This window comes from Thalassophryne amazonica, chromosome 7 (assembly GCF_902500255.1).
Source record: "Thalassophryne amazonica chromosome 7, fThaAma1.1, whole genome shotgun sequence".
NCBI classification, from domain to species: Eukaryota; Metazoa; Chordata; class Actinopteri; order Batrachoidiformes; family Batrachoididae; genus Thalassophryne; species Thalassophryne amazonica.
In genome coordinates this window covers 121186850-121206304 of record NC_047109.1, presented here as the reverse complement: position 1 = coordinate 121206304, position 19455 = coordinate 121186850, and the positions used below count along the sequence as shown (strand labels likewise).

General features: G+C 37.8%; 1 protein-coding gene across 1 annotated transcript in view; it reads left to right on the top strand.

The window, feature by feature from the left end:
• Positions 1-19455, top strand: part of LOC117513527 (proprotein convertase subtilisin/kexin type 4-like) — a 420105-nt gene that overhangs the window by 70668 nt on the left and 329982 nt on the right. Inside the window, exon 7 of the mRNA XM_034173695.1 lies at positions 400-513. Within this exon, the coding sequence (XP_034029586.1) occupies positions 400-513 (114 nt within the window). The remainder of the gene's footprint in view (positions 1-399; positions 514-19455) is intronic.

Here is a 19455-nt window from a genome sequence, read left to right as displayed (position 1 = left end):
CTACATTCAGCTCTCTAGGCTCTTTTGTTAAAGTCTCAAATATTCTTTGTTAGATTCACAGTTCTTAGTGACACCATTATTAAACTTGTAAGCTCAACTTAAACAGGTTGTTTTATGTGTGAAGGAGCCGTGGTTAAAGCTGCAGCAGGGTCTCACTTTATGTATCAATAAGCAGCATTAGTGCAGCATGTGCTTTACATCCATGTCTGACCAAGTGTTGCTGTAAACACTCCTCGTCTTCTTTCTGCACCAGGCGAGAGCTCACGTTCAGCTCCCTGCAGGTTTATTTCAGAACATTGCACCGGGTGGAAGCGTTCCCCATGCGGTTTGGCTCGGTCTAGAACACAGGCAGAGGAAGGATGTGTGTGATGATATTCTGTTTTATGTCTCTTGTCTCAGTCCCGAGCTGACATGGAGGGATGTTCAGCATCTGATTGCAAATACGGCAAAGATTCCTGACCCTAAAGAGCCTGGGTGGACCATCAACGCAGGAGGATACCATGTTCACCACAGGTACTCCACTGCAGTCTCTCACTGTGCCTCTCTGAGTCCATCCACAGATCTGGTGCATCCAGATGTACACGACGCCACTCTGAAGACATACATGTGGCTGGAATCATGTTTTACAAACATTACATGGAACTGGATTACAGATGATCAGTGCCGACCTTCACTGACGGCACTGGCTTTTTGATATATTTTATACCAGGCTTTGGAAAATCCTTTGCATGAACACTGTAAAACTATTCTTCTTCTTTTGGGCTGCTGCCATTAGGGGGCACCACAGCAGATCAATCGTTTCCATCTCATCCTGTCCTCTGTATCTTCCTCTGTCACACCAACCACCTGCATGTCCTCCCTCAGCACATCCATAAACCTCCTCTTTGGTCTCCCTCTTCTCCTCCTGCCTGGTGGCTCCATCCTCAGCATCCTTCTCCCTATATACCCTGGGTCCCTCCTCTGCACATGTCCAAACCATCTCAATCTCACCTCTCTGACTTTGTCTCCAAAATGGTAAATGGACTGCATTTATATTGTGCTTTTCCATCTGCATGAGATGCTCAATGCACTTTACAATAATGCCTCACATTCACCCCAATGTGAGGGTGCTGCCATACAAGGCGCTCACAACACACTGGGGATTAAGGCCCTTGCCCAAGGGCCCTTAGTGATTTTCCAGTCAGACTGTGATTTGAACTGAGGATCCTCTGGTCTCAAGCCCAACACTTAACCACTAGACCATCACCTCCCCTAATCTCCACCTCCAAACTGTCCCACCTGAGCTGTCCCTCTGATATGTTCATTCCTAATCTTGTCCATCCTCATCCTCCCAAAGAGAATCTCAACATCTTCAGCTCCGCCTCCTGTCTTTTTGTTAGTGTCACTGTCTCTAAACCGTCCAACATAGCTGGTCTCACTACTGTCTTGTAAACTTTCTCCTTCGCTATTGCTGATATTCTTCAGTCAAAAATCACTCCTGCCACCTTTCTCCACCCACTCCCACCTGCCTTCACTCTCGTCTTCACCTCTCTAACACACTCTCCATTACTTTGGACAGTTGACCCCAAATATTTAAACTCAACTACTGTCACCACTTTGTACCCACACTGTGCCACTGGGCTCCCCCTCACTCACACACATGGACTCAGTCTACCGACTTTCATTCCCCTGCTCTCCAGAGTGTATTTTCACATTTCCAGGCTAGACTCAACCTGCTGTCTACTCTCAGAATCAGAATAGCTTTTATTTATGAAGTAAACCCCAGAATACAAGGAATTTAACTTCTGTTTGAGCTGCACTCTCTCTGTACGGTATGTAGAAATATGTACTACACACTGAATAATTCACAGTAAAAAAAAAAAAGTGCAAGTAAAATAAAATGTGCAGTAAGGCAAAAAAAGAATGTGTGAAACAGACAACAGATTGAAGTTATACATAAGGTATATGAATGAGTGAGTTTTTTGGCAGGTTAAGTTGTTCATCAGTGCTCGACGCGAGGACGTTTCACTTCAAATCATAGAAGCTTCCTAAGCTTCTGCAATTTGAAGTGAAACGTCCTCGCGTCGAGCACCCCAGTCCAGTCGAAGATTCAAGCTTCTCTGCTATGGAAACCACCTGGACAACTAGAGAGCCTACACAGAAACTCTCAGTATGAACACTGCCATCATTCCATTTTATTACACTAATATAATTTTATTACACATAATTTGAATTTATATGGTTTGATGTCTTTGCATGTGTGGATTTGGGTTGTTACTGACATCTGGTGAAAATTTCTTGTTGACAGCAGCGTTCAAACTATATTTAGTGAGAAAAATGGTGACATGTTCAGAACTTATTTCTCCTGCTCTGTGTGTGTGTGTTTATATATACGTGTGTGTATATATATATATATATATAAAATCAGAAAGATGTCTCAATCTGGCAGGGCCAACAACCATCATCTCAATGTTCCCCTCATTCAAAAGCAGGAAATTTGCAGACATCCAATTTTTACTGCAACTACACAAGCCCCAGTTTTGCAGTATGGGACATATTGCCTACACAGACCGACATATACATCTTGAGGTCATCAGGATAGCAGTGCAATTCAGTTCCATAACTCTGAATAATCTGTCCCAGAGTTGCAACATACAGGGAAGATATCACAGGACCCAAAATAGAACCCTGAGGTACCCCAACTTTCAAAGCTGAAAATTCAGATATTGTGCTGTTATGAACTCATTGCTTTTTAAGTGACAAATAAGATCTCAGCCATGCAAGCACCGTTCCAGAAAAGCCATAATAATTTTCCATTTACCATGGTCAGCTGAATCAAACAGCAAGGTGCAGAATTTGCATTCATGGCCATCAAGCAGCTGTTCACCACTTTTGTGAGGGCAGTCTCAGTGGAATGATGAGCCCAAAAGGCCAACTGTAAGTGCTCAAAAGATCATTCCCTGAGAGATTGGTAAAAAGTTTCCTTGCAACCACCCTTTCCAGGACTTTGGAGAAAAAATACAAATTAGGAATAGGTCTGTTAAACAATAATAAGAAGAAGAAGAATCCAGAAAGGCAGCATGGGGGCTCAGTGGTTAGCAGTATTACCTCATAGCAAGAAAGTCATGAGATCGAGTCCCGCCTGCAAGGCTTATGATGAATGTGGGTGTGGAATCCATTCGCTGTGGAAACTTTTATGATGCTAAATGATAAACTGCTAAAAGTTTTATCTTTATGACAGATAACCGATAACTTTTAGTATATTATATTGATTCGGACGTGGCCACATCAGATCACACTGTCGGCTTCTGATAAACCAGTTTCACCTTCACCTTTAGCTGCTGGGTAAATTCAAGGATCACAAACACAGAAGAACGCAGGAAAAATGAATAAATAAACAATTAAACCCCAAAGATTGTGATCATCTTTCAAAAGCAGTTACACACAGTATTAGAAGTCACAGTTTATCTCGGTATTAGATACACCGTCATTTACGAGAAATACGTCCATTAATGCATTGATTGGCAGAGTAAAATACACGTAGTAAATATAAATTCTTACCTGTTAGTTTCAGTGGGATTCATTTGAATAAATAATCCACATGAAGCCTCCTTTTTTTTAATCCAAAACAGTGTCTAAACGTGAAGAAAAGTCCCTCCCTCTGTACACACAGCTGTGCCGTGACAGCTCCTCTCCCCCACCGAGTCTTGGTGATTAAATTACAGACACAAAGAAATAAAATAATGTTAAAATTAGTTTGTTTTGTTTTTGTGTCGAGCAGACTCACTCACTGTAACGTCCAAAGTGAACCTGAACTACACTACCCACAATGCTCCCTGCATCGACCGGCCAATAATGTTTTGCGTTTTGATGACATCATCAGCAAGCAACGGGCAGCCAGTCTGCTACAAACACACAACAAACGGAGTAAAATGTTTGATTTTAGTGTTTACTAATATTTTTGACTGTTAAACTTTGCTCACTTTATCAGTTAAAAAAAAATGTTATCAGACTGAAAGTTATCGGAACTAAATTTCTCAGAAGATAATTGGTCCAATGATGTTTAAAACTTGTCTGAAAAGCTAATCCGCAAACATTAGCACCCCCCCACTTATATGAGGCCTGCCCACCAGCATACACCATGGGTTAAAGATCTCCGTCACCACAACAGATTTCCGTCATTTGGAAACTTTAACCACACATACACGTGCACATGTGGTGTCATGCATGTTTTGGGTCCAAAATATGATAGTCTCACTGTCAAAGCAACATCCCATTCTGAACTAATCAAAGCAGCAGCAATGTCAGCGAGGACTGTGGAGGAAGGGACTGTGTCAATTTTCACTCCTCTCCGCTCTGTTTACTGCTTGCCACAAGCCACGGTTCTTCTCCTCCCTGTCTTTGTTAGAACATTGGCAGACACTCCCTAAGTAGAGCAGGGCATGGCTTTGGTTTTAACCAATGAAGCATTGATCCAACTCACTGTTTTGATGGTTTCGCTTTATCTTAATTTTCCCCGCTAAAACCCCAAAGAGCATATGTCTGTGCGTAATGTTTACCTTTTTTTATATTAAACCGACCTGTTATGGTCTTCTAAAACAGTTGCTAGATGTATTTTATAACTTAAAAACGGGACCGATGCTAACGCGTTAGCATGTCTATGGCGTTTTCAGTGTTAAAGTTAACATTAAGCTGTTCGCATCTCAGCACATTTGTGTGCATGTTTTCTGTATAATAAATAATTAATGTCTTAGCGTTTGTTGTCATAAAGAGTCAAGTGTATTATGAATTGTAATTTTTTATTTATTTTTATTATATATTAATAATATTATAATAATAATACCAACAACAACAAAAGTAATAACTAATATTGCAATAATACAATTTTAGAGAAACAGACAAAAGAACCTGATAAAACAAAACACAACAGAAAAGGTAAAACCAACTAACAATGAACATAAATAAATAAATAAATATAGAAATAAAAAAAACTGTTTCCTGTGAACACCTAGTGACTCTTAAACCTCCACTTCATCCCTGTTTTAAGTTTAATGACAGTTTGTTTTGGTCAAACCACATCTAAGCTGTGTTTTTACACAAGAAAAAATAAAATGCAGTAAACACATTTGTGTCTTTTTTCATGAAAATAACTTATTAAAGATCACATTTTACACTTTAGTCAGGCCTTTAAAATACTTTGTGGACTCTTTTTGACGAGAATATAACATCATAACTTTATTACAAACTCAAACGTTGATGTTGCGTGATAAAGGCCTTTTAATAATAACTCACTTCAAGAAATAATGGCAAAACTCACATGTACGTAAGTAAAAAAAAACATACAAACAACAAAAAAAAACCCAAAAAAGATTAATCGATTACTAAAATAATTATTAGTTGCAGTCCTAGTTTGTTTTATGAGTGAGAGTGTTTTACCGGTTAAATGTGAATAAGCCAGTTTTGAGTTTCTCAGTGCGCATGCGTTTTCAAAACTGGTGACAGCGTTACTTTGTGCACAGCAGGACAACGTTGTCAGTTGCTTTAGGACCTAATTTTGTATTTTATTGACTGTACAGCGACACAGCACCCATTTGGTGCATTTACCGGATTAGAACAAATCAAAATACTACAGAAGACAAAGAATTTTTACTTGACAGTTTGAAGTGAGTTTTCTTTGTTTCAGAGGGCTTCATACCCATTAAAATTCACCACAATATACAAAATTTGACTTGCTTTTTTTAAAAAAATTCTGGGGGAGCACCCCCAGACCCCCATAATCAATACTGTGTTTTTACTTCACAGATGGAAGTGAGTTTTATTTGATTCAGAGGGCTTCATACCCATTAAAATTCACCAGAATATACAAAATTTGACTTGCTTTTTTAAAAAAAATTCTGAGGGAGAACCCCCAGACCCCCATAATCAATACTGTGTTTTTACTTCACAGATCGAAGCGAGTTTTATTTGATTCAGAGGGCTTCATACCCATTAAAATTCACCAGAATATACAAAATTTGACTTGCTTTTTTAAAAAAAATTCTGAGGGAGAACCCCCAGACCCCCATAATCAATACTGTGTTTTTACTTCACAGATCGAAGCGAGTTTTATTTGATTCAGAGGGCTTCATACCCATTAAAATTCACCAGAATATACAAAATTTGACTTGCTCCTTTAAAGAATTTCTGGGGGAGAACCCCCAGACCCCCATAATCAATACTGTGTTTTTACTTCACAGATGGAAGTGAGTTTTCTTTGTTTCAGAGGGCTTCATACCCATTAAAATTCACCACAATATACAAAATTTGACTTGCTCCTTTAAAGAATTTCTGGGGGAGAACCCCCAGACCCCCATAATCAATACTGTGTTTTTACTTCACAGATGGAAGTGAGTTTTATTTGATTCAGAGGGCTTCATACCCATTAAAATTCAACAGAATATACAAAATTTAACTTTCTCTTTTAAAAAATTTCTGGGGGAGATCCCCCAGACACCCCATAATCAATACTGTGTTTTTACTTCACAGATTGAAGTGAGTTTTGTTTGTTTCAGAGGGCTTCATACCCATTAAAATTCACCAGAATATACAAAATTTAACTTGCTCTTTTAAAAAATTTCTGGGGGAGAACCCCCAGACGCCCCATAATCAATACTGTGTTTTTAGTTCACAGATTGAAGTGACTTTTCTGTGCTTCAGAGGGCTTCATACCCATTAAAATTCACCAGAATATACAAAATTTAACTTGCTCTTTTAAAAAATTTCTGGGGGAGAACCCCCAGACCCCCCATAATCAATACTGTGTTTTTACTTCACAGATTGAAGTGAGTTTTATTTGATTCAGAGGGCTTCATACCCATTAAAATTCACCAGAATATACAAAATTTAACTTGCTCTTTTAAAAAATTTCTGGGGGAGAACCCCCAGACCCCCCATAATCAATACTGTGTTTTTACTTCACAGATTGAAGTGAGTTTTATTTGATTCAGAGGGCTTCATACCCATTAAAATTCACCAGAATATACAAAATTTAAATTGCTCTTTTAAACAATTTCTGCGGGAGCACCCCCAGAACCCCATAATCAATACTGTGTTTAGACTTCACAGATTGAAGTGAGTTTTGTTTGTTTCAGAGGGCTTCATACCCATTAAAATTCACCAGAATATACAAAATTTAACTTGCTCTTTTAAAAAATTTCTGCGGGAGAACCCCCAGAACCCCATAATCAATACTGTGTTTAGACTTCACAGATTGAAGTGAGTTTTGTTTGTTTCAGAGGGCTTCATACCCATTAAAATTCACCAGAATATACAAAATTTAACTTGCTCTTTTAAAAAATTTCTGGGGGAGATCCCCCAGAGCCCCCATAATCAATACTGTGTTTTTACTTCACAGATTGAAGTGAGTTTTGTTTGTTCAGAGGGCTTCATACCCATTAAAATTCACCAGAATATACAAAATTTAACTTGCTCTTTTAAAAAATTTCTGGGGGAGAACCCCCAGACCCCCATAATCAATACTGTGTTTTTACTTCACAGATTGAAGTGAGTTTTATTTGATTCAGAGGGCTTCATACCCATTAAAATTCACCAGAATATACAAAATTTAACTTGCTCTTTTAAAAAATTTCTGGGGGAGAACCCCCAGACCCCCATAATCAATACTGTGTTTTTACTTCACAGATTGAAGTGAGTTTTATTTGATTCAGAGGGCTTCATACCCATTAAAATTCACCAGAATATACAAAATTTAACTTGCTCTTTTAAAAAATTTCTGGGGTAGATCCCCCAGATGCCCCATAATCAATACTGTGTTTTTACTTCACAGATTGAAGTGACTTTTCTTTGTTTCAGAGGGCTTCAAACCCATTAAAATTCACCAGAATATACAAAATTTAACTTGCTCTTTTAAAAAATTTCTGGGGGGAGCACCCCCAAACCCCCCATAATCAATACTGTGTTTTTACTTCACAGATTGAAGTGAGTTTTATTTGATTCAGAATGCTTCATACCTATTCAAATTCACCAGAATATACAAAATTTGACTTGCTCCTTTAAAAATTTATGGGGGAGATCCCCCAGACCCCCCATAATCAATAGTGTGTTTTTACTTCACAGATTGAAGTGAGTTTTATTTGATTCACAGGGCTTCATACCCATTAAAATTCACCAGAATATACAAATTTAAATTGCTCTTTTAAAAAATTTCTGGGGGAGATCCCTCAGAGCCCCCCATAATCAATACTGTGTTTTTACTTCACAGATTGAAGTGACTTTTCTTTGTTTCTGAGGGCTTCAAACCCATTAAAATTCACCAGAATATACAAAATTTAACTTGCTCTATTAAAAAATTTCTGGGGGAGATCCCCCAGACCCCCAGAATCAATACTGTGTTTAGACTTCACAGATTGAAGTGAGTTTTGTTTGTTTCAGAGGGCTTCATACCCATTAAAATTCACCAGAATATACAAAATTTAACTTGCTCTTTTAAAAAATTTCTGCGGGAGCACCCCAGACCCCCCATAATCAATACTGTGTTTTTACTTCACAGATTGAAGTGAGTTTTGTTTGTTTCAGAGGGCTTCATACCCATTAAAATTCACCAGAATATACAAAATTTAACTTGCTCTTTTAAAAAATTTCTGGGGGAGATCCCCCAGACCCCCATAATCAATACTGTGTTTTTACTTCACAGATTGAAGTGAGTTTTATTTGTTTCAGAGGGCTTCAAACCCATTAAAATTCACCAGAATATACAAAATTTAACTTGCTCTTTTAAAAAATTTCTGGGGGAGCACCCCCAAACCCCCCATAATCAATACTGTGTTTTACTTCACAGATTGAAGTGAGTTTTCTTTGTTTCAGAGGGCTTCATACCCATTAAAATTCACCAGAATATACAAAATTTAATTGCTCTTTTAAAAAATTTCTGGGGGAGAACCCCCAGAACCCCATAATCAATACTGTGTTTAGACTTCACAGATTGAAGTGAGTTTTGTTTGTTTCAGAGGGCTTCATACCCATTAAAATTCACCAGAATATACAAAATTTGACTTGCTACTTTAAAAATTTCTGGGGAGATCCCCCAGACCCCCATAATCAATACTGTGTTTTTACTTCACAGATTGAAGTGAGTTTTGTTTGTTTCAGAGGGCTTCATACCCATTAAAATTCACCAGAATATACAAAATTTAACTTGCTCTTTTAAAAAATTTCTGGGGTAGATCCCCCAGACGCCCCATAATCAATACTCTGTTTTAGTTCACAGATTGAAGTGACTTTTCTGTGCTTCAGAGGGCTTCATACCCATTAAAATTCACCAGAATATACAAAATTTAACTTGCTCTTTAAAAAATTTCTGCGGGAGCACCCCCAGACCCCCCATAATCAATACTGTGTTTTTACTTCACAGATTGAAGTGAGTTTTGTTTGTTTCAGAGGGCTTCATACCCATTAAAATTCACCAGAATATACAAAATTTAACTTGCTCTTTTAAAAAATTTCTGGGGGAGATCCCCCAGACCCCGCATAATCACTACTGTGTTTTTACTTGACAGATTGAAGTGACTTTTCTTTGTTTCAGAGGGCTTCAAACCCATTAAAATTCACCAGAATATACAAAATTTAACTTGCTCTTTTAAAAAATTTCTGGGGGAGCACCCCCAAACCCCCCATAATCAATACTGTGTTTTTACTTCACAGATTGAAGTGAGTTTTATTTGATTCAGAATGCTTCATACCTATTCAAATTCACCAGAATATACAAAATTTGACTTGCTCCTTTAAAAAATTTATGGGGGAGATCCCCCAGACCCCCCATAATCAATAGTGTGTTTTTACTTCACAGATTGAAGTGAGTTTTATTTGATTCACAGGGCTTCATACCCATTAAAATTCACCAGAATATACAAAATTTAAATTGCTCTTTTAAAAAATTTCTGGGGGAGATCCCTCAGAGCCCCCATAATCAATACTGTGTTTTTACTTCACAGATTGAAGTGACTTTTCTTTGTTTCTGAGGGCTTCAAACCCATTAAAATTCACCAGAATATACAAAATTTAACTTGCTCTATTAAAAAATTTCTGGGGGAGATCCCCCAGACCCCCAGAATCAATACTGTGTTTAGACTTCACAGATTGAAGTGAGTTTTGTTTGTTTCAGAGGGCTTCATACCCATTAAAATTCACCAGAATATACAAAATTTAACTTGCTCTTTTAAAAAATTTCTGCGGGAGCACCCCCAGACCCCCCATAATCAATACTGTGTTTTTACTTCACAGATTGAAGTGAGTTTTGTTTGTTTCAGAGGGCTTCATACCCATTAAAATTCACCAGAATATACAAAATTTAACTTGCTCTTTTAAAAAATTTCTGGGGGAGATCCCCCAGACCCCCATAATCAATACTGTGTTTTTACTTCACAGATTGAAGTGAGTTTTATTTGTTTCAGAGGGCTTCAAACCCATTAAAATTCACCAGAATATACAAAATTTAACTTGCTCTTTTAAAAAATTTCTGGGGGAGCACCCCCAAACCCCCCATAATCAATACTGTGTTTTTACTTCACAGATTGAAGTGAGTTTTCTTTGTTTCAGAGGGCTTCATACCCATTAAAATTCACCAGAATATACAAAATTTAATTTGCTCTTTTAAAAAATTTCTGGGGGAGAACCCCCAGAACCCCATAATCAATACTGTGTTTAGACTTCACAGATTGAAGTGAGTTTTGTTTGTTTCAGAGGGCTTCATACCCATTAAAATTCACCAGAATATACAAAATTTGACTTGCTACTTTAAAAAATTTCTGGGGGAGATCCCCCAGACCCCCATAATCAATACTGTGTTTTTACTTCACAGATTGAAGTGAGTTTTGTTTGTTTCAGAGGGCTTCATACCCATTAAAATTCACCAGAATATACAAAATTTAACTTGCTCTTTTAAAAAATTTCTGGGGTAGATCCCCCAGACGCCCCATAATCAATACTCTGTTTTTAGTTCACAGATTGAAGTGACTTTTCTGTGCTTCAGAGGGCTTCATACCCATTAAAATTCACCAGAATATACAAAATTTAACTTGCTCTTTTAAAAAATTTCTGGGGGAGAACCCCCAGACCCCCCATAATCAATACTGTGTTTTTACTTCACAGATTGAAGTGAGTTTTATTTGATTCAGAGGGCTTCATACCCATTAAAATTCACCAGAATATACAAAATTTAACTTGCTCTTTTAAAAAATTTCTGGGGGAGAACCCCCAGACCCCCCATAATCAATACTGTGTTTTTACTTCACAGATTGAAGTGAGTTTTATTTGATTCAGAGGGCTTCATACCCATTAAAATTCACCAGAATATACAAAATTTAACTTGCTCTTTTAAAAAATTTCTGGGGTAGATCCCCCAGACGCCCCATAATCAATACTCTGTTTTTAGTTCACAGATTGAAGTGAGTTTTGTTTGTTTCAGAGGGCTTCATACCCATTAAAATTCACCAGAATATACAAAATTTAACTTGCTCTTTTAAAACATTTCTGGGGGAGATCCCCCAGACCCCCCATAATCAATACTGTGTTTTTACTTCACAGATTGAAGTGACTTTTCTTTGTTTCAGAGGGCTTCAAACCCATTAAAATTCACCAGAATATACAAAATTTAACTTGCTCTTTTAAAAAATTTCTGGGGGAGCACCCCCAGACCCCCCATAATCAATACTGTGTTTTTACTTCACAGATTGAAGTGAGTTTTATTTGATTCAGAGGGCTTCAAACCCATTAAAATTCACCAGAATATACAAAATTTAACTTGCTCTTTTAAAAAATTTCTGGGGTAGATCCCCCAGACGCCCCATAATCAATACTCTGTTTTTAGTTCACAGATTGAAGTGACTTTTCTGTGCTTCAGAGGGCTTCATACCCATTAAAATTCACCAGAATATACAAAATTTAACTTGCTCTTTTAAAAAATTTCTGGGGGAGAACCCCCAGACCCCCCATAATCAATACTGTGTTTTTACTTCACAGATTGAAGTGAGTTTTATTTGATTCAGAATGCTTCATACCTATTCAAATTCACCAGAATATACAAAATTTGACTTGCTCCTTTAAAAAATTTATGGGGGAGATCCCCCAGACCCCCCATAATCAATAGTGTGTTTTTACTTCACAGATTGAAGTGAGTTTTATTTGATTCACAGGGCTTCATACCCATTAAAATTCACCAGAATATACAAAATTTAAATTGCTCTTTTAAAAAATTTCTGGGGGAGATCCCCCAGACCCCCCATAATCAATACTGTGTTTTTACTTCACAGATTGAAGTGACTTTTCTTTGTTTCTGAGGGCTTCAAACCCATTAAAATTCACCAGAATATACAAAATTTAACTTGCTCTATTAAAAAATTTCTGGGGGAGATCCCCCAGACCCCCAGAATCAATACTGTGTTTAGACTTCACAGATTGAAGTGAGTTTTGTTTGTTTCAGAGGGCTTCATACCCATTAAAATTCACCAGAATATACAAAATTTAACTTGCTCTTTTAAAAAATTTCTGCGGGAGCACCCCCAGACCCCCCATAATCAATACTGTGTTTTTACTTCACAGATTGAAGTGAGTTTTGTTTGTTTCAGAGGGCTTCATACCCATTAAAATTCACCAGAATATACAAAATTTAACTTGCTCTTTTAAAAAATTTCTGGGGGAGATCCCCCAGACCCCGCATAATCACTACTGTGTTTTTACTTCACAGATTGAAGTGACTTTTCTTTGTTTCAGAGGGCTTCAAACCCATTAAAATTCACCAGAATATACAAAATTTAACTTGCTCTTTTAAAAAATTTCTGGGGGAGCACCCCCAAACCCCCCATAATCAATACTGTGTTTTTACTTCACAGATTGAAGTGACTTTTCTTTGTTTCAGAGGGCTTCAAACCCATTAAAATTCACCAGAATATACAAAATTTAACTTGCTCTTTTAAAAAATTTCTGGGGGAGCACCCCCAAACCCCCCATAATCAATACTGTGTTTTTACTTCACAGATTGAAGTGAGTTTTATTTGATTCAGAATGCTTCATACCTATTCAAATTCACCAGAATATACAAAATTTGACTTGCTCCTTTAAAAAATTTATGGGGGAGATCCCCCAGACCCCCCATAATCAATAGTGTGTTTTTACTTCACAGATTGAAGTGAGTTTTATTTGATTCACAGGGCTTCATACCCATTAAAATTCACCAGAATATACAAAATTTAAATTGCTCTTTTAAAAAATTTCTGGGGGAGATCCCCCAGAGCCCCCATAATCAATACTGTGTTTTTACTTCACAGATTGAAGTGACTTTTCTTTGTTTCTGAGGGCTTCAAACCCATTAAAATTCACCAGAATATACAAAATTTAACTTGCTCTATTAAAAAAATTCTGGGGGAGATCCCCCAGACCCCCAGAATCAATACTGTGTTTAGACTTCACAGATTGAAGTGAGTTTTGTTTGTTTCAGAGGGCTTCATACCCATTAAAATTCACCAGAATATACAAAATTTAACTTGCTCTTTTAAAAAATTTCTGCGGGAGCACCCCCAGACCCCCCATAATCAATACTGTGTTTTTACTTCACAGATTGAAGTGAGTTTTGTTTGTTTCAGAGGGCTTCATACCCATTAAAATTCACCAGAATATACAAAATTTAACTTGCTCTTTTAAAAAATTTCTGGGGGAGATCCCCCAGACCCCGCATAATCACTACTGTGTTTTTACTTCACAGATTGAAGTGACTTTTCTTTGTTTCAGAGGGCTTCAAACCCATTAAAATTCACCAGAATATACAAAATTTAACTTGCTCTTTTAAAAAATTTCTGGGGGAGCACCCCCAAACCCCCCATAATCAATACTGTGTTTTTACTTCACAGATTGAAGTGAGTTTTATTTGATTCACAGGGCTTCATACCCATTAAAATTCACCAGAATATACAAAATTTAAATTGCTCTTTTAAACAATTTCTGCGGGAGAACCCCCAGAGCCCCCATAATCAATACTGTGTTTTTACTTGACAGTTTGAAGTGAGTTTTCTTTGTTTCAGAGGGCTTCATACCCATTAAAATTCACCAGAATATACAAAATTTAATTTGCTCTTTTAAAAAATTTCTGGGGGAGAACCCCCAGACCCCCATAATCAATACTGTGTTTTTACTTGACAGTTTGAAGTGAGTTTTCTTTGTTTCAGAGGGCTTCATACCCATTAAAATTCACCAGAATATACAAAATTTGACTTGCTACTTTAAAAAATTTCTGGGGGAGATCCCCCAGACCCACATAATCAATACTGTGTTTTTACTTCACAGATTGAAGTGAGTTTTGTTTGTTTCAGAGGGCTTCATACCCATTAAAATTCACCAGAATATACAAAATTTAACTTGCTCTTTTAAAAAATTTCTGGGGTAGATCCCCCAGACGCCCCATAATCAATACTCTGTTTTTAGTTCACAGATTGAAGTGACTTTTCTGTGCTTCAGAGGGCTTCATACCCATTAAAATTCACCAGAATATACAAAATTTAACTTGCTCTTTTAAAAAATTTCTGGGGGAGAACCCCCAGACCCCCCATAATCAATACTGTGTTTTTACTTCACAGATTGAAGTGAGTTTTATTTGATTCAGAGGGCTTCATACCCATTAAAATTCACCAGAATATACAAAATTTAACTTGCTCTTTTAAAAAATTTCTGGGGGAGAACCCCCAGACCCCCCATAATCAATACTGTGTTTTTACTTCACAGATTGAAGTGAGTTTTATTTGATTCAGAGGGCTTCATACCCATTAAAATTCACCAGAATATACAAAATTTAACTTGCTCTTTTAAAAAATTTCTGGGGTAGATCCCCCAGACGCCCCATAATCAATACTCTGTTTTTAGTTCACAGATTGAAGTGAGTTTTGTTTGTTTCAGAGGGCTTCATACCCATTAAAATTCACCAGAATATACAAAATTTAACTTGCTCTTTTAAAACATTTCTGGGGGAGATCCCCCAGACCCCCCATAATCAATACTGTGTTTTTACTTCACAGATTGAAGTGACTTTTCTTTGTTTCAGAGGGCTTCAAACCCATTAAAATTCACCAGAATATACAAAATTTAACTTGCTCTTTTAAAAAATTTCTGGGGGAGCACCCCCAGACCCCCCATAATCAATACTGTGTTTTTACTTCACAGATTGAAGTGAGTTTTATTTGATTCAGAGGGCTTCAAACCCATTAAAATTCACCAGAATATACAAAATTTAACTTGCTCTTTTAAAACGTTTCTGCGGGAGAACCCCCAGACCCCCATAATCAATACTGTGTTTTTACTTCACAGATTGAAGTGAGTTTTGTTTGTTTCAGAGGGCTTCATACCCATTAAAATTCACCAGAATATACAAAATTTAACTTGCTCTTTTAAAAAATGTCTGGGGTAGATCCCCCAGACGCCCCATAATCAATACTCTGTTTTTAGTTCACAGATTGAAGTGACTTTTCTGTGCTTCAGAGGGCTTCATACCCATTAAAATTCACCAGAATATACAAAATTTAACTTGCTCTTTTAAAAAATTTCTGGGGGAGAACCCCCAGACCCCCCATAATCAATACTGTGTTTTTACTTCACAGATTGAAGTGAGTTTTATTTGATTCAGAGGGCTTCATACCCATTAAAATTCACCAGAATATACAAAATTTAACTTGCTCTGTTAAAAAATTTCTGGGGTAGATCCCCCAGACGCCCCATAATCAATACTGTGTTTTTAGTTCACAGATTGAAGTGACTTTTCTGTGCTTCAGAGGGCTTCATACCCATTAAAATTCACCAGAATATACAAAATTTGACTTGCTCCTTTAAAGAATTTCTGGGGGAGATCCCCCAGAGCCCCCATAATCAATACTGTGTTTTTACTTCACAGATTGAAGTGACTTTTCTTTGTTTCTGAGGGCTTCAAACCCATTAAAATTCACCAGAATATACAAAATTTAACTTGCTCTTTTAAAAAATTTCTGCGGGAGCACCCCCAGACCCCCCATAATCAATACTGTGTTTTTACTTCACAGATTGAAGTGAGTTTTGTTTGTTTCAGAGGGCTTCATACCCATTAAAATTCACCAGAATATACAAAATTTAACTTGTTCTTTTAAAAAATTTCTGCGGGAGCACCCCCAGACCCCCCATAATCAATACTGTGTTTTTACTTCACAGATTGAAGTGAGTTTTGTTTGTTTCAGAGGGCTTCATACCCATTAAAATTCACCAGAATATACAAAATTTAACTTGCTCTTTTAAAAAATTTCTGGGGGAGCACCCCCAGAACCCCATAATCAATACTGTGTTTAGACTTCACAGATTGAAGTGAGTTTTGTTTGTTTCAGAGGGCTTCATACCCATTAAAATTCACCAGAATATACAAAATTTAACTTGCTCCTTTAAAAGATTTCTGGGGGAGAACCCCCAGACCCCCATAATCAATACTGTGTTTTTACTTCACAGATTGAAGTGAGTTTTGTTTGTTTCAGAGGGCTTCATACCCATTAAAATTCACCAGAATATACAAAATTTGACTTGCTACTTTAAAAAATTTCTGGGGGAGATCCCCCAGACCCCCCATAATCAATACTGTGTTTTTACTTCACAGATTGAAGTGAGTTTTATTTGATTCAGAGGGCTTCATACCCATTAAAATTCACCAGAATATACAAAATTTAACTTGCTATTTTAAAAAATTTCTGGGGGAGAACCCCCAGACCCCCATAATCAATACTGTGTTTTTACTTCACAGATTGAAGTGAGTTTTCGTTGTTTCAGAGGGCTTCATACCCATTTAAATTCACCAGAATATACAAAATTTGACTTGCTACTTTAAAAAATTTCTGGGGGAGAACCCCCAGACCCCCCATAATCAATACTGTGTTTTTACTTCACAGATTGAAGTGAGTTTTCTTTGTTTCAGAGGGCTTCATACCCATTAAAATTCACCAGAATATACAAAATTTGACTTGCTCCTTTAAAAAATTTATGGGGGAGATCCCCCAGACCCCCCATAATCAATACTGTGTTTTTACTTCACAGATTGAAGTGAGTTTTGTTTGTTTCAGAGGGCTTCATACCCATTAAAATTCACCAGAATATACAAAATTTAACTTGCTCTTTTAAAAAATTTCTGGGGGAGCACCCCCAGACCCCCCATAATCAATACTGTGTTTTTACTTCACAGATTGAAGTGAGTTTTATTTGATTCACAGGGCTTCATACCCATTAAAATTCACCAGAATATACAAAATTTAAATTGCTCTTTTAAACAATTTCTGCGGGAGAACCCCCAGAGCCCCCATAATCAATACTGTGTTTTTACTTGACAGTTTGAAGTGAGTTTTCTTTGTTTCAGAGGGCTTCATACCCATTAAAATTCACCAGAATATACAAAATTGAACTTGCTCTTTTAAAAAATTTCTGGGGGAGAACCCCCAGACCCCCCATAATCAATACTGTGTTTTTACTTCACAGATTGAAGTGAGTTTTATTTGATTCTGAGTGCTTCATACCCATTAAAATTCACCAGAATATACAAAATTTAACTTGCTCTTTTAAAACATTTCTGGGGGAGCAGAAATGTGCAGTCTGCTTTTATAAAATATCATTCCACAGAGACAGCTCTCACTAAAGTGGTGAATGATCTCCTTGCAACGGATTAGGACACCACTACTGTTCTGGTGCTGTTAGATCTCAGTGCTGCATTTCAGTCCACAGAACAGGGCCACGATAAGAGAAAGCTCTGTGACCCACAGACTTCTTATTCACCCTAGGGACACAAAGTAGTCCTGCACCCTGAGAACGCAGAGCCTGGGCCGGTACATAGGGTTTAAGTAGGTCAACTAAGTAGGGAGGTGCCAGTCCGTGAACAATTTTATAGGTTAGTAGCAGAATCTTAAAATCTGATCTCACTGGGACAGGAAGCCAGTGAAGAGACGCCAAAATGGGTGTAATGTGGTCAAACTTTCTGCTTCGTGTCAAAAGTCTGGCTGCAGCATTTTGAACCAATTGGAGACCCCTAATGCTGGACTGAGGTAAACCAGAAAATAGAACATTGCAGCAGTCCAATCTAGAAGAGATAAATGTATGGATCAGGGTCTCAGCATCAGCCATAGACAGGAAGGGACAAATCTTCACTATATTTCACAGGTGGAAGAAAGCAGTCCTATTAATATCTCTAATGTGAAGGTCAAAGGACAATGTAGGATCAAAAATTACCCCAAGGTCCCTCACTTTGTCAGTGTGATGTATGACTCACGAGCCGAGGCTGAGCGTTAACTGGTCAAATTGATGCCGATGTCTCACTGGACCAAGAACCATCATTTCATTCTTATCAGAGTTGCATAAGTCATCGGCCCCTTTGGTATAATACCTGTAAATAATCAGTTCAATTGCCAGTTTTCTTCAGACAAGTCAGGGGATGGATACATGAACATTTCCAAGTCACTGAATATGTCTTGAACTTTATTTACATCAGTTATGAAGAAATACAAACAGTTTGACACTCTGTGGTAAATCTGCATGGAGTAGACGATTCTCAAAAACTGAGTGACTATGCAAGAAGAAGAAGAGTGAGGAAAGCCACCAAGACACCCAGACTACCCAGAAGAAGTTACAGGCTTCTGTGGCTGTGATTGAAGAAATTGTGCACAGTGCATGTTTTGCATTTTGTATCAGCAGTTACTCAGCTTCTGTTGGGAAAGTGTAGTGACACGGACCCACAACAGGGGGCGTAAATGAACGGACAATGAAAGAGTCGAATATGAACACTTTACTGTCGTGAATGAGCACAACCACAATACAGAGGAATATAGAATTTTGCAAACAGTCAATCACAAAGGTGACGTGTGGGCAGGCTCGAGGATAGAAGACGTCTGACCTGAGAAGAACCGGAACCACACGATTTCCTCCGCCACCGAACCTGGAGAATACTGGAGCCACCAAGTCCCGAGTCCCCAGGTGGCCACCGTCTCCGAATGTCAGATCTGGTACTGCTGGTGAGGAGCAGAAACAATAAGATGTGGGTGTGTGTACACCCAGTAACAACAAAGGTGGAGATTCCACCTCCACCTCAAATCCAGAAACCTGGCACGTGCAGTGTTAGTGAGTACTTATCAAAGTTTGGCGTGAGGAGCGAAGACGTCAGCCCTCCACGTACCACAAACCCAGCCTCCAGCTGCAAGCACTCACAGAAACGACTGCAAACAACACAAAAGCAAAAACTGTCTGTGAAAGACAAAACAAACAGCTGAGCAGTTTACCTTCACAGGTCGAAGATATCTCGGCAATGAGGTGGAGATGACGTCCGGGTTTTATGGAGTAGTATGATGAAGTGTAGATGGGTGACAGCTGTCATGAGATGATGAGTGACAGCTGTCACCCCCGGCTGTGTCAATCAATCAATCAATCAATTTTTTTATATAGCGCCAAATC